Here is a 16324-nt window from a genome sequence, read left to right on the forward strand (position 1 = left end):
CAGCACTAATTTGTGGGCTTTTAACCAAAGGGAGAGTCAGGGAAGCATATAAGATAGCAAGTGAGATTGAAAACCCAGATATAAGCATCTACCATGGCTTGATTAAAGGGCTACTGGACCTGAAAAAGCCGACTGATGCAACTCAAGTATTTAGGGAGATGATAAAAAGAGGGTGTGAGCCGACTATGCACACTTACATCATGCTATTGCAAGGACACCTAGGGAAGAGAGGAAGAAAGGGGCCTGACCCTATTGTCAATTTTGATGCCATCTTTGTTGGAGGCTTGGTTAAGGTGGGGAAGCTTTTAGAAGCTACCAAGTTTGTGGAAAGGATGATGGGTGGTGGAGTTGAGGTGCCTAGGTTCAATTACAATATGTTTTTGCACTGTTTTTCAAATGAGGAAGGTGTTGTAATGTTTGAGGAAGTGGGCAAGAGATTAAGGGAGGTGGGATTAGTTGATCTTGCAGACATATTTGTGAGCTATGGGGGAAGGATGGCTACTAGAGATAGGAGGAGAATACGAGTAGCAGAACCATGAAAATAGCTCCTGAAAGTTCATCTGATTGTTGGAATTGAATGCTAGGACAGTGGCTTACATATAAAGGGATCTGGAGAAATGGAATTCCTTTAACTGGATCACAAAGAAATTTACCTGAGTCTTCTACATATCCTTTATCCATTCCTTGTGGACAGATGACTTCAAGCTAGGTAGACATGATGCAGAGATCACATGTATTCGTCTAATTAGAACTACGAAAAAGAATCATTATTCAGGTTGGAATCTCTGTTACAAATTAGTCCTTTTAAGGTCTTGCTGGTTTCATTTCTATATTAAAAGACATAGCAATTTTGGAGTTCTCCCTCAGCTCACTTTCAGGAGTTACATAGTTTTTGTTTCCTTTTTAATGCTTTCTTAGGGGGTGGATCTTGTCGGTTGGTAGGTTTCCAGTATTGCCTATAATGATTTATCTTTGTGAGTTTTATAAATATTGTAAAGCTGCTAGCAGCCCCAATCTCCCCCTCCCCGGGGCAACGATTTTGAACTAATAGAAAACTGGCTTTCTTTCTCTACCAAGTTCGTTGTGATTCAGTGACATGTATGATGGGGACTTTGAAATTGCCCTTCCTTTTTGTCATATATTCTTTTTGCCTGCAATCAGATTTCAAGTAAGCATCTTGTGCAGCATTTTTCTACTCTTGGTTATCTGATTCAATTTCATGATGCTATGACTGAAATTTGTTGCTGTTCTAGGTAATAATTTGACCCGAGTTAGTGAATGTTATTACATATTTGGCTGATCAATAACTTATCTTCTGAGAACTACATTTTCCCATATCAAGCCTGCTTATATTATTCCATTTCTGTGTGCACTCACTGCATCAGAATCAATTGTTCGTTTAATCTGAGATTCTGACTTACCCTACAGGGTGGGCCTTTGATCGGAATAGGATCAGATTCACTGGTGTTGATTTTTATATTTGAAATCTCAGATTCTGTTGTGCTTTTGGTTGTTAGCATCAAGTCATGTATTTCAGTTTTCCCATGGTATTTGATTAAAACTTTACAGAACTCTATGTCTATCTAAGATTGCCTTCAATCTAAATGTTGATTCATTTACATCAGCAAACTCCTAAAATCTGGGTACTTTTTAAAGTTAGCAGTTCTTTTGGTTGGTTTCTGAAAATTTTCCTTTGGTGGCCTAGAACCATATTTTAGTATTATAATTTGACACGAATTGAATGACTGCACTGGTATTCTCAGATGGGTTTTATATTCAAGATAAAAGGCAGAAATGAAATGGCTTGACAGTGTACTTAATGTAAGAACCCTGATCAATATCATTACTATTTTTTGGTACTCCAACTTCAGGAAGATAACTTATGCAAATATGACAGATTTCTGAACTAAATCTAATAGAGGAAGAGTTCTATTGATAGGCAAAGAAAATGATAAACATTACTGGACTTTTTACTAGATTGTTCATTCTCAGGATCTGTCGCCAGGGATTCAATGATATGTCAACTATTCGATTTCAAATGGTTCTTGTGTCTGAATCATATGTGAAAGAAGTATTAGAGATAATGGGCAGTTGATTCAAAGTACTACCATAAACTAGAGTGTTAATATCATGTGAGTGAAGTGATCCAATCCCAAGTTCACTATCAAATTTTGGCCAAAAAAAAAAGGTTCACTATCAAACGATATCAAATCATCATCTATACTCTTACATCTTCCCCATTTCATTTCAATTCCAACTTCCTCATCATTGTCATATGTTGAAATGACAAGATCCTTGACTGAACTTCATCTCTTTTGATTTGATTTGATTTTTGTGTGAGTTTACATCTTCCTCATTAGAAAGAAAGCCAGTTTTCTATTAGTTCAAAATCGTTGCCCCGGGGAGGGGGAGATTGGGGCTGCTAGCAGCTTTACAATATTTATAAAACTCACAAAGATAAATCATTATAGGCAATACTGGAAACCCCTAACAAAGCATGAAAAAGGAAACAAAACTCACTATGTAACTCCTGAAAGTGAGCTGAGGGAGAACTCCAAAATTTCTATGTCTCTTAATATAGAAATAAAACCATCAAGAGCTTAAAAGGACTAATTTGTAACAGAGATTCCAACCTGTATAATGATTCTTTTTCGTAGTTCTAATTAGAAGAATACATGTGATTTTGCATCATGTCTACCTAGCTTGAAGTCATCTGTCCACAAGGAATGGATAAAGGATATGTAGAAGACTCAGGTAAATTTCTTTGTGATCCAGTTAAAGGAATTCCATTTCTCCAGATCCCTTTATATGTAAGCCACTGTCCTAGCATTCAATTCCAACAATCAGATGAACTTTCAGGAGCTATTTTTATGGTTGTGCTACTTGTATTCTCCTCCTATCTCTAGTAGCCGTCCTTCCCCCATAGCTCACAAATATGTCTGCAAGATCAACTAATCCCACCTCCCTTAATCTCTTGCCCACTTCCTCAAACGTTACAACACCTTCCTCATTTGAAAAACAGTGCAAAAACATATTGTAATTGAACCTAGGCACCTCAATTCCACCACCCATCATCCTTTCCACAAACTTGGTAGCTTCTAAAAGCTTCCCCACCTTAACCAAGCCTCCAACAAAGATGGCATCAAAATTTTATAGGAAAAATTGCCTTAGAGGTACTAGATCAGAAAAATAAATTGCAATTTAAGAAATTGTCCCAATTTCCAAGTCTCAATGATCTTTCTCTGTATCCAGATCTTATTAGTCCTTTTGATTGAGGAGACGTGGCGGGGGAAGCCCCCCAAGTTGGATAACCATAGGGTGTTTGGTTGTGAGGCCTTTGCTCATTAAAACATTGGCAAGTTAGAGTCTAGGAATAAGAAGTGTATATTCTGGGTTACCCTGAGGGAGTTAAAGGTTATAAATTATAGGATAGATTGATATCTGGGGTGAAGACTTTTGTGAATAGGGATGTTCTATTTAGAGAGAGTGTATTCCCTTGCATGTCTATTGACAATACCAATCTTGATCCTCTAGACCAATGATTGACTGATTTCACTTAGTTTGACTTAGAGCAGGTTGGTATTCCTTTGGATTCTGTTTAGACTATTGATGGTCATGAACCTGTAGCACCCATGACTTCCCCTCAACCCAGCTCTAGTGATAAAGAGCCTGAGGTTGTGGAGCTTGACATTGTTAGTGGACCTTTGCTCTTTTCTGTGACTTCTACTAGTGATGTGGGTGGGGTTCCAGACTTGAGTAGCTACCAGCTAGCAAGGGATAGAGTGAGGAGAGAGGTTAAACTACCTAAGTGGTTTTTAGCTAATTGTGGCCTTGAAGCTGATGATTCAGCTTCTCAATTGGGGTCTGGTGAACCTAGTTCCTATGAGGAGGCCTTAGATTCTAAGTATAAGGATTTCTATATTCAGCCATAAATGAGGATTTAGAATCATTGAATTAAAATCAAGTTTGGCAACTAGTTGATAGACCTAAAGACCTTAAGCTATTACCTTGTAAGTAGATCTTCAAAATTAAAGATGATGGGGGTGAACAACTCCAAGAGATATAAGGCTAGACTTGTTGCTAAGGTTTTGTCTAAAAGGACAAGGTGGATTATAATGAGATCTATCCCCTAGTTGCTAAGTATAAAACTATAAGGGTGTTGCTTTCCTTAGTGTCTTAAGCACAAATGACAATAGAGCAAATGGATGTTAAAACTGCATTTCTTTACAGCAGTTTGGAAGATATGATATATATGCAGCTCCCTTTAGGCATCTTAGCAGTCGGTGGTGAAATTAAAGCTTGCTTGCTAAAGAAATCCCTATATGGACTTAAACAAGCCCCAAGACAATGGAATAAAATATTTGACTCATTTGTGTTAAGCATTCGTTTTAAAAGAAGTGTTTATGACAGTTGCATCTATTTTCTTATTCAGACTCTATTGTTTTATATCTGCTACTTTATGTGGATGATATCTTGATTGCATGTATTGATTATAGTCTTATTCAAAAAATTAAATGTAAATTGAAATCTGAATTTGAGATGAAAGAGCTTGGACCAGCCAAGAAAGTGTTAGGGATTGAGATTTATCGAAATGAGGGGGAGGGGACTGTGTATGTTTGTCAAAGGTCTTACTTGCTTAAGCTCATTGAGAAGTTTAATATTATGAATTGTAAATCTTTTAAGGTTCCTTTGGCTGCATTCTTTAAACTTTCAAACGATCATTGTCTTAAGACTAGATTTGAAAAGATGAAATGTCTAAGGTCCCTTACTCTAGTCTTTTGGGGTCTCTTATGTATCTTATGATATGTACTAGACTTGAAATCACTCATACTATGAGTGTGCTTAGTACGTTTATGTCCAATCCTGATAAGGAAAACTAGCTTACTCCCAAGTGGCTCTTGAGATATTTGAGAGGTACTGATAATAAATGACTTGTGTTTAAAAACTTACCTGGTCACTTTGTTCATGAAGGATATTGTCAAATCCACCCAGGGGGTACCCTATCTGGATTATCCGGGGGAGTGATCCACAGCCCAACAGATCCAGTTTAGGAACGATCATATCCACTTAGTACAATAATATAATCAAAAGCAAGAACAAATCATAGTTTTCAAGTAACTTAATAATAAAAATCAAGAAAGGATCTCAGAAGGATCACAAAGAACATCAGAGTGCGGAATAACAAGATACCAAATCAAAAGACAACTATAGAGTATAGCGAAAATATACTCTACAAACGTATGCGGAAGGTAGATCGAAATAAGGTAAAGGTATTCGGATACACCAGTATCCAAATCCGAATCCTATTAGCAAAATTGCTATCCAAATATGAATCCGGTAGAAATTTAGAGAAGGCATCCGAATTCGAATCCGAAACTTTATCGAATATTCGATAATAATCTGATCCGATAAACTATCTGATTATTGATTGGTGATGTAATTTTTTAAATTTTTTATTTCCAATTTCCAATTTCCGACTATTGATTGCCGGTTTCCGAATGCAATTATTAGCCCTTTTTTAGAGAAAAGTGTTTAATACTTGTACTTTAACCGGATAATTTTCGATTTTCGATTATCCAATTACCTATTACCGGTATCCGAATCCGATTATCATCCCTTTTCAGAGAAAAAAAATGTTGAATACTTTACTCTACTATTCGATCCGATAAGCAATTATCCGAATCCGAATCCGGTTGCTTAGCAGACGGATACAAATACCCTTAAACGAATATAAATGAGTATTTGGAGGTAGATTTCGGCTATCTATTTACAGGTCTACCAAGAACACAATACTCACAGAACTCCAAATTTTCAACCTTATCCTTGCCAAAAAAAAAACATTATTTCTTTAAAGCTTGCATTCCTCTGTTACTAATGTGCCCCAACCTAGAGTTCCACACACTAGTACATGTAGACTCAACTTGACAAGCAACAAGTACTAGAGACATCATCAAGATAAGTACTATCATCTAACAAGTACAAACTAGACTGTACCTTTCAAACATGCGTGTGAACCTTTAGAAATTGTAAGAACACCTCTAGATATACTTGTATCAAAACCAGTACTATCAACACTGTTTATGGAAATTAAATTTCTCTTTAAATCAAGAATGTATCTAACATCATGCAGTGTGAAAACAAAATTAGTGTGGGCGAGCAATTTAATAGTACAAATGCCAACCACATCACACACATCATTGTTATCCATCATAACTTTTAACATTATCTGGTTCAGTCAAGTATGTAAACCAATGTAAATGAGGGCAGCTATGGTAAATAAAACCATAATTAATGATCCAATCATCATGCTTATCGCTATCAGAATTTTTGAATACCTCACAAATATCTTCATACACATTGGCTTTGCCATTATTAGTGGAGGGCATATTAGAATTTGATGTCTCATTTTTTTTCTTCTTAAGTTTCTTTTATATGCATGACAATTTCTTTTAAAGTGACCCACTTTCTTACAAAAGAAAATTCTCTTGGTGCTAGAGTCAGATTTATTATCTTACTGTTGTTCTTATTGTTATTAGTATGATTGTCATTCCCCTTGCCTTTCCCTTTGGGTTTACCTTGTTTGTTAGGGCAATTTTCCTTCACAAATTGGTTCTCCCCACTTCCCTTGGCCTTTTCAAAAGCCGACAACTCTAACTCTCTATTCTTGAGAACCTCAATACAATGGTCAAGGGTCATATTTTGATAAACATAATATTATTTTGTTGAATTCTTAATAACAAGATAATCATTGTGAAGGGAATTCAACAATATAATAGACAAATCTTAATCATCTAATTTACTTTTTCTCCCAGTGCTAGCCAAATCTTTAACTAATTTCTTAAACATGTCTAGATTGATAGCAAGATCTATTTTGAAGCCATTTAATATTTCCTTCAAATTGATCCTATTACCTAAAATATTTTTCTGATTAATTTGTTCAAGCTTTGTCCATGCATTGATAGGGGTATTATCTTCCTCCCCAAGGCACCTAATAACACCTTCAAAGCATGCAACCACTTGCATTCTACATTAACCCAGTCCTCAATGTAGGGTATGTACTTTCAAAGTAAGCATCAGGATCATCTATAGCCCTCAATAATCGTGTTGGGCCATCAGGGCTCTTTTCTTTCTCTTCCAAATCCCAAAGTTTCTAGTTCCATCAAATTTCTCAATATCTACCCTTGCTATTGGAACTTTCAAATTTAGATACTGAGGGTGATAAAGGGTTATCACCCTTACCTACAACCCAACTAGTTCCTATGGTAGTCACACTGAGAGGTGTTTCCTCCCTAGGCAAACCAAACCCCTTCCTAGTCTCCACTTCTAATTTCTTTAAGCAACATTCTCACAAATCAGAATATACAAAATGAATACAGGTATAATGTGAACCAAAATATATATTATGAATTTGGCTCACTTATGTTTCTTTGGTGGCTTCGATTGGTTCTTAATAAATGAATTTTCTACCAAACATATTATTCACGGAAATCCTTGTCTTTGGTTAGTTTGTGTTTTTTTTTGGAGCTGGCGAGTTGATATTATGGGGTTGGGGGATATTACTAATATATGCCGCCGGAGGATGGGTGTGAACCCAAGACCTCCCCATGTGAGTTTGAGTTGTTAACCACTAGATTATCCTACTATTGGCAATGGTAAATATATCACGTGGATATATGTGAGACATTCAAACGGAATCTATCACGTGGAATCTATCTCTCATAGATTCCATTCGGATACATCAGATCATTTAGGCGCATAAAGTTGCCTAATTTCCTCGTAACCAAACACTTAACTTTTCCATATTTTTTTAGGAATTTGGATATACTCATTACAACCCTTTTTATATTCCAAAACCTTGCAACCAAACGGATCCAATTTTCTTCCCAAACCGAAACCGCCAAAACCCCACGAGATCCCAAAGCACAACTTCAGTGAAACTGCTTAAAGAGAGTTGTGGCACTGGCACAAAGCTTTTATCATGGAGAGACCAACAGGATGATTTGATGTTCTATCGCTTACCTGCTTATTCACTGGCACATCGGAGTTCTATTTCTTTTTCGTTGTAAGTGAAGCGAATTGTTTCTCCGATTTTGGTCTTCAAGGGTTTACATGTTTTTCCACAAACGATGCTTCTTCTGTAGGATTCATTTTCATGAATATTGCCTCTGGATTTTCATCTCTGTTCTTCATTTTCACTGTTTTTGTTTATAATTCAATCTTGTTTTGAAGTTTAGGGTATTGATGGATTTCAAATGAAGCAGCATTCTCTTTTGTTTTAATCCCATAATCAAAGCATGTTTTGTAAAATCATTACCCTAAACTAATTTTTTTTCTTTTCGTTATGGTCATTCGTCTAGTGTGATTTTTCTATTTGGGCATCGATTTTTTGTCCCTTGTTTTGCTTTTCAATTTAACAGTAATTTTATCTGGGCATTTAATTTATGAGGATTTTATGAGAAAGTTTTGTTGATACCTGTAATTCATCATTTTTATTTTTTATTTTTCTGATGTACATTTTACAGGTAGAATCACAAAATATCTATAAGCTCCATGGCTTTCTTGGAAGGTGAAGAGAGTATTTTAGATTCCCTTAACGATGATGTAAGCATGGAAGATGTTGGTATGGTTGATGTAGAAGAAGGTGAGTGTGTGGAGCATGATAAGAACATTGAACCAATAGAAGCTAGTGGAGAAGATGATAAAATGGCTCTTCAAGACTCACTTGATGGAAACCGCAGGTGGAAGGGGAAGGAGAAGAGAAATAAGAAGAAGAAGAAGAATAAGAAAAGGGGCATCTCAACGTCTAGCATCACAGACATAAACAGGCAAGTGTTACTAAATTTCTGATTTATATGATTTCCAATCCCTAATGGCATTCATGCAATTATGTGATCATCATTATATCTATGGCTATATTTTCTAACATTGCTCACTGAACATAAGATATAAATCTATACATCATAGATGTACCAACGCAGGCCAAATTAGAAAGCTATTCATGATTTTGAGGTTTTGATTATTTCTGTTGAATATTATACCTTTTTGCAGGTTTGTGATTGACACATGTAGACGTTTGAAGGAAAAGAAATCATACTTAGTTTGGAATGCTGTTGGTTGCCTTGGAATTGGTGCATTAAGTGATCTTGTCAAAGAGGTATGCAATCTAGATCCATTTTTATAATATGTTAATGTATAAGAGGTGGTCAACTGATCAATAGATACTCATTACTGACTTGAGGGTATTATTGTTCTAGACACTTTTTTCATAAGAAAGTCAGTAATCTTTTTCTACATCTTAATATGTTGTGAATTTCAAAATCAGTGTCTCTTGGAACTAATGGTTTAGGGCGATGCTAGTTGAGAGTTGAGACTAGTTGAATGTCCCTTAATTTTCTTACAAGATGCTTATCAGCATTTATGCAATGAGTGATTTTGTGATTATTGCAATGGAACCCTTTTTTTTCTTTTTTTCCCTTCTCTCTTCTTCTTCTTCTTCTTCTTCTTCTTTTGAGGGAGAATCTGCAACTGCCTTGGTTTTCTAACTGACGGTATGAGTCTAACAGTTTATCCATTTAGTTTGCTAGCTGCTGTATACTTCTCTTTTGTGTATCCTGAAAACTGGCCACACCCACTCATAATGACTAAATGTTTCTGGAGTCTGGATCACCAGTTTGACCAGTCAAGTTGGGATGTCAAAATCTGGATTTGTCTAAATACATGGATGTATGCAAAGGAAAAAACTAATTTGTATTGCACCAGTTATTGCATGACTTAAGGTGAAGTGGTGAATTTGATTTGATGGTATCTGTAAAGGATTGCCCAAAGCTATTCTGTTAGCATCTATGAATTTTCTTCTCATATGTTAGTTTAATCCAGTTGTGTTCATTTCACAAGGTTGAAGCGGTGGAGTAGATTTGGTGGTGAAGCATGTATTTGGTGATATCTATAAAGGGCCGGGCCTGAGCTACACCACTGACATAGGAATTTTTCTTCATATATTTGTTTAAATCCATAAATATATACTCACTGATGTAGCCTCAATTGAATGAAATCTGAACAGCCAAGAGGTCAGTCAGAAATAGCTCCAGCAACAGTTTTACTAGTCCAACATATGTTCAATTAGGGTGATATAGATCATGGTGGGATGTTTATTATGATCATCAAGTTGATAATGTATTGAGAACAGGTGATCTCAGAAGTAGGTTCTGGTTCTTTATTAATGAGATTAGGTGAGGTTTCAAGAGGAATAGGTAAATTCTTGATGGGATGAAATACGGAGAATCCTTAATTGCCTGTGCATCTGGTGAAATGAATTTAGAGCTGGGTGAAACTTGGGTCAAATTTAGAGTTTATTGGCTGGACAATATCCTCCAAGTTCGAAGGATCTAGCTGGGTGGCTTGAAAATCATGAAAAATCTTGATTTTCAGTCCCAAGATTTGGGGTTTCTGACCAAGAATCTCAAGAATCAAGGGTAGGATTTTCAGGTTTGGCTGATACAGGGATTGAAAGTCAGGTTTATGTAGGGGAATATATGTACACCAACTATGAGAGAATTATGATAGTGGAACTCTAAGGTCTGTGGAGATGAAGGTGGTGCTCTGATGGGGTTTCTTGTACTATGAAACAAGGAAAATTAAATGGAAAGAAGGGGGCAGGGGTTTTTGTACTGTACCTGGGTCAATGGTTGAAGATTGGTGCTGTTGAGGGCTGATTCAACAGTCAGTTGAAAGAGAAGGTCTTCACCTATTTGCCTTATGGCTTCTCCTAGGGCTTCCCCACCTAGGCAGCAGCTATGTGGAATTACCTGGGCTGATCCCGTGCAAGAGCACTAGAGCAGTTGGCAAACAATTAGATAATCAACTGGAACCTTGTATTAGCCCTCTATGGGGTTTGTATGAAAGTTAGAAGAGGACTCTCAGTCCTAAAGGCTGAGGTTATAGGAGGATTCTTGGACCTAAAGGCTTTCAAATAGAAATTGTAAACTAATCTTGTTAAGGAGATCCAGCCGTTAATTAAAGCCCTTGGACTTGTTGTCCTGCCCTTAGAAGCCCAGGTAAAGCTCCTTGGCTAAAGTCATTATTTTTTTTGAGGTCATTTAGGTTTTCTTTCAGTCTATTATTCAAAGTCAATTTATTTCTTGTAAACGCTATTCACTGTTAGGCTTGCTTGGTCAAAAAGGCTCTCTCTGGCGTGGTTTTCATTTTTTATTTTTACCTATTTTTCAAAAATCAGTGTTAAAAATGATTTCTGATCAAAATGCAAAAAGTGTTTGGTAATCAATAAGTAAAAACAAAAGAAACGACTAAAAAATGTGTTTGTCATATCTTTCTGCAGAGTGCAGAAATGATTTTCTTTTTAATTTTAAAACTTGTATGCTTCATAATAGTCTTTCAAAATTCTATTTCATAAACTAGCATGCATTGATAACGTTTCTATGCTAGGAGCACTGTTTCAACATTGGAATCATATTTCTAGGGAATCATGAATTTGTGTCTCCACCTCATATGCTTTCCTCTATTCCTTTCTATGTTGCTAAAGTTTTTAAAACTTGACCAGCAACAATAGAACAACCAGATCCCATAATATACAATAGTTCAAACACTTTTTAAAGTATTCAACTTAAACCACATGCTAGAACAATGTATGAATCATGTTGGATTTAAACCAACATTCCCTGAATAATTCCAAGTGCTCTGCCATATTGAGCTAAGGATTCATTTTGCATAGAAACATAAGTAGGTGATTTTGCTTTCCCAACATCTTAGAGGAGACAACACATGAAAATCAGATGAATCACACTGGAAAAATAATCTAAGAAAAATGCGCCAAGACTGACTAATGGAACACAACTGCCTTACAAAAAAATAAAGTAAAATTTTAATTGATAAAAATTTGATGTAACCTAGGGTCTAGGTTAGATCTTCCAGGATCCTCTTAATAAGAACCAGGAAATAATTGAGCTCTCAATGAAGTTAGGGCTATTTAAGGAATGGTTTGGAGAATAATCTTGTTTAATACTTGGTTAACAAAGCTAAATGGGTTGGTTTTGGGTATGTTTGAGATATTTAAAAATATGGGATATCCTATGGGATGGCTTGAGTGGGAGAAAAGGACAATTATTTATGTATATTGGGTCGTGGGAATATCCCAAGACCCTATGGAATGGATTATTAGGGTTGATAGGAGGGGAATGGGATAATTTGGATCAATAAAGGTAGGGTGGTATATGCTCAAAGGGGAATGGGGAAGGAGAAGAGTTTAGTCAGACAATTTGGTGAAACCCAAGGAAGATTCAGACTTACACTGGGCGAGCCAGAAAGCCTGCAGTAGGTGAAAAAGGGGTTGGGGAACCTTGTGGTAAAGGAGGGAAATGGGTCTTGCAGCTAGGGTAAGAAGGGGGTTGGGGCAATTCTTGCATTTTCTTGATCTTCTTTCTTTTCTTTTCTTCTTTTCTCTTTCTTTCTTATCTTTCTTTTTCTTTTCTGTTTCGTTTTGCTGCAAGAACCAAGAACCAGAAAATTTGAAAATTAGAAGAAAAAAAAGGGAAGAGGGGGTATCGCAGAAAAAGAAAGGGTAAGGGGGAATTCTGTTGCCGCAAGTGAGAAGGGGAAGAGGGGAGGGAGGAGCTGTGGGGGTAGGGATGGGCTGCAATGGAGGAGAGGGGGTGGACTAGGCCCATGATGGAAGGGGAGGGGCTGGCGAAGTGCGGCAATGGTAGAAGGGGACTGTATTGTACTGCTGTGAGTTGAAGGAGGAGAGCTTACCAAAATTACCCTATTCCAACCCAAACCCTGGATTTATCCAAAATAGGGAAATTCTGAAATTTCATAGATCCCTTCTTCCTTGGTTTACATCAGAAAGTTTAGCAATAGCTTCCGGTTTGGGAAGGGAATGCATAATGAAATAGAAGGATTTACTCTATCAGTCCCTCTTGTTTCCCCTATCAATTTCTGCTTTCATGTCATTCTCACCCCATTCATTCCTTCTCAGCTGCTCCTTCATAAACTCTGCCAAAGAGGTTGATAAGTTTACCTGAAGTGCTGAATTAAATTGCCAAGCTTCCTCAAAAAGACACAATCAAGAGTTGATTTTTGAAACCCTACCTTTGCCAGTGCTATCTCTGTATTAGTTCTGTAACTCAAAGGCTTCCTTGTTCTCACATAAAGTAAAGGAAAAATTGAAGGAAGAAAGAAGAGAGAATAGAATTAATTTGGTCATGGAATTGGTCAGTTGATCTGTGTCAAGCATTCAAGGGTTCTCCTCTCTGCGATTTCTCTATGATGCGCGGCTCCTCACGTTGGCGTTGGTGCTCGTAAAACCAAGAGAAAATTATAAAACATTACAAATTTATTGATTTAACCTTTCTTATACATGTTAAGAAGCACGTATGTTTTAAAAACCACCACAAAAATAATTGAAATTGATTTTGATAGAAAAATCAAGTTAGGCCTTTCCTTTTTATTTTAGGACTAGTTTGGTTTTAGTTTCTAATTTTGAGGCCTAGTTAGATTTTGAAACTATGTTAAGCTATTTGGCCATAAATATTGATGTAAACACTCAACTGAGCGATGATTTGAATTTTGAGCACTGCTGTCAGCAATGTACAACGGCTTAGGGTGGTTTTGTGACCATCGATGAATTGAAATTTGAGTTCTATTTATTTCTGCCAGCAATGTACAGTGGCTTAGGGTGGTTGTGTGACCATCCTCCCCCCCCCCCCCCCCCCCCTCTTTCCCACTCTCTCTATTTTCCTATGTGATTTCTTCTCCATCTTATTGCTGGAAATTCCTACAAGATGAAGTTCTTCTTCGAGCATTCCACTTGTTCTTCAAGTAAGTAGTAAGTTCAATCAACCCATCCCCAAGGTTCTTGTAAACTTCCTTTTGTTCCTCCCTTTCTATATTTTCATACTCCATAGGAAACCCAAATTTCAAACTTGGGTCTAAATCAGTCTGACCGTTAGAACCGTCCCAAACTTTAGGGACCATATTTCAATATTTCCTCCTGCAAGGGATTAGGATGTTAAATGCAAAAGATTACTCCATTGAATGTCCATTTAGAATCAAACATGTTCATAGCCTGATTAAGTCAAATTATAGCCCATATACAAGCCCAATAATGGCCTGGGACTGGCCTTAGCCTAGGGATCTACCCGCCCAAAAATTTTGGCCCTATGTGACATGCAATGTGGCAGATTTCAGGCTGATTGATTTTTTCTGAAGATCTTAGTATTGCTATTGATTTTTATGGGAGTTGTACAGTGAAACAGGATGGAGTTAGCTGACCTTTTTCATTTGGGATGAGGGTCAGATGGGCTCAACTAAGTTTATTTAATTGCTTCCTTCTTCATGGTCTATACACAATTCAAACTGCCATATGGTTTGGTATGCTTGGGTTACAAGAATGTGGATTTTCATTGGTGGTTGTTTAAATAACATGTAATTTGTTTGTGGTTTTAATTTCTTTTGGCTTTTTGAAATTACAGGTGGATGCAATTCAGGCATGTGGAGGTCAGATGACAACTGATGGTAGACGCTTTCGTACAGGGGGTGGCATATTATGGAGCATTTTGAAAGCACGAGAACCAAAGGCTTACAAAGAGATAATGATGAAAGGCAAGGAATTTGAGGTGATCTCTCTCTCATGTGAGAACCTTAGTGCAATGTTTAGGTTATACCATTGCAACCATCTGACTGGGTTCAAAACTTGGAAAAGGTTTGCCTGTGAAGCAGGGTTAAGGTTGTGTACATTTGCCCCTTCTAAATCCTGCAGTGGTTGGAGCCATGCTATTGGACTTGCGCCGTCTCTCTCTCTCTCTCTCTCTCTCTCTCTCTCTCTCTCTCTCACAGCATGCATGCACACACACACGCACATCATAGTGAGAATGTTATTGGAACTAAGTTCCCTTCCTTTGTCTGGCACTTCTATTAACCGTCCACTAGGACTAGGTGACAGTTCAGAAGATTCAGACATTTAACCACCCCCCCCCCCAAAAAAAAAAAAAAAAAAAAAAAAAAAAAAAAAAAAAAAAGAGGAAGATAAAGAAGAAGAAGAAGATTCAGACAGACTGGACCGTCTGGACATGCCAAAATTCTGATGCATGAGCTTGTCCCTGTTGTAAACCATTGCCCTAACATTCCAAATTTGCTACTTCATGGTAACACTAACTGATCCTTTTGTCTCTTTTGTTGTTCCTGCTGATTTGTAGTGCTTTGGGTTTAATTGACAACACCATAATAATAATAATAAAACAACAAAAATCCCCTCCCCCGCCCTTCAGTGTGTTTGGGTGTGCTTGAGTGGTGGATGTAGTTAGTTTGGGCTGCCTACCTATAAAAGCAAGACTACTGATAATCTCTGAATTTGTGTGGCATGGCATTGCAGAAGCAGTTCAGGCAGCAAAGAGTAAAACAATTGCCACAGCAGAACAAAGAGGGGCCTCCTCAGAAAATTGCAGATGATTCTTGTGATGGTACCAGTAACCGGGTCTCAAAAGAGAGCTTGCAGCATTCACCACAAATTCGAAGTGAGGAAACAGAAGAGAGTGATTCTCAAGGTAAAAGGGTATCTGTCCTGAACAGGATACGTGTACCAGTGACATATGATGACTTGGTCGGAGAGGAAGCAAAAGATCTATCAAATTGATGGCTACATACAGAGGATTTTTTAGTCCATAGAGCCTCACTGTTCAGTTTTGTCAACTTTAAGTATACTTCATCTCATTTGAAATGCATATATTCATTATTGAGCACCATTTTTGTCTTCCCCCATCGACTACAAGTCTACAACTATCAGCTAGTTGGCTATATTTGAAGCATAGTGTTGCAGTGGATCTGAGATTTGAAGCTTAATTTACTTCTTGACATAGTGACTATGGCTAAGGTCTCTTCCGTTGCCTCCATATGCGACTAGACTACCACTTTTGCACCCCCCCCTGGTAAAAGAGAGAAAAAGAAGAAAAGAAAGATGGAGATGCTTTCACCATTTGTTTTATATTTATGCATCAATGGTCTACCTTTAGGGGCATGTGAGAACTTCACATTTAAGTCACCAACAATTGCAGATCTTTGTGCGCTTCTAATTTATCAGTCATTGACGTGTATTGATGCACTTAACAGGGCATTGGCAATGGTTTTTGCCCATTGGGAGCTGTTGGGACAACTCCAGAAATCGCAAATGTTTTGGCTCAAAAAGTTCAGTTCCAACACGTTTGTATGTTCTTCTGGTGGACTTGCAGTGCTCAGGGTACTTGACAAGCGAGAAACATCGAGCCCATTGTACAGATAAGTTTGGCTCCATTTAATTGAGCGTTTTAGAGACCTT

General features: G+C 37.3%; 1 protein-coding gene across 3 annotated transcripts in view; it reads left to right on the top strand.

The window, feature by feature from the left end:
- The window catches only part of LOC149012217 (putative pentatricopeptide repeat-containing protein At1g26500), a 17858-nt gene extending 1915 nt beyond the window's left edge, over window positions 1–15943 (top strand). For 2 of the 3 annotated variants that reach the window (XM_089160211.1, XM_089160212.1), the window contains exon 2: window positions 1–539. This exon is cut by the window's left edge and continues 1409 nt beyond it. In XM_089160211.1, coding sequence (XP_089016337.1) covers window positions 1–539 — 539 coding nt within the window. Of the gene's footprint in view, window positions 540–8522; window positions 8826–9048; window positions 9155–14486; window positions 14631–15385 lie in introns of those variants that run through there. The other variant, XM_089160213.1, reaches the window with a different exon arrangement.
- Window positions 15944–16324: the final 381 nt, after the last annotated feature.

This window comes from Hakea prostrata, chromosome 6 (assembly GCF_041222555.1).
Source record: "Hakea prostrata isolate BN-2017 chromosome 6, UWA_Hpros_2, whole genome shotgun sequence".
NCBI lineage: Eukaryota > Viridiplantae > Streptophyta > Magnoliopsida > Proteales > Proteaceae > Hakea > Hakea prostrata.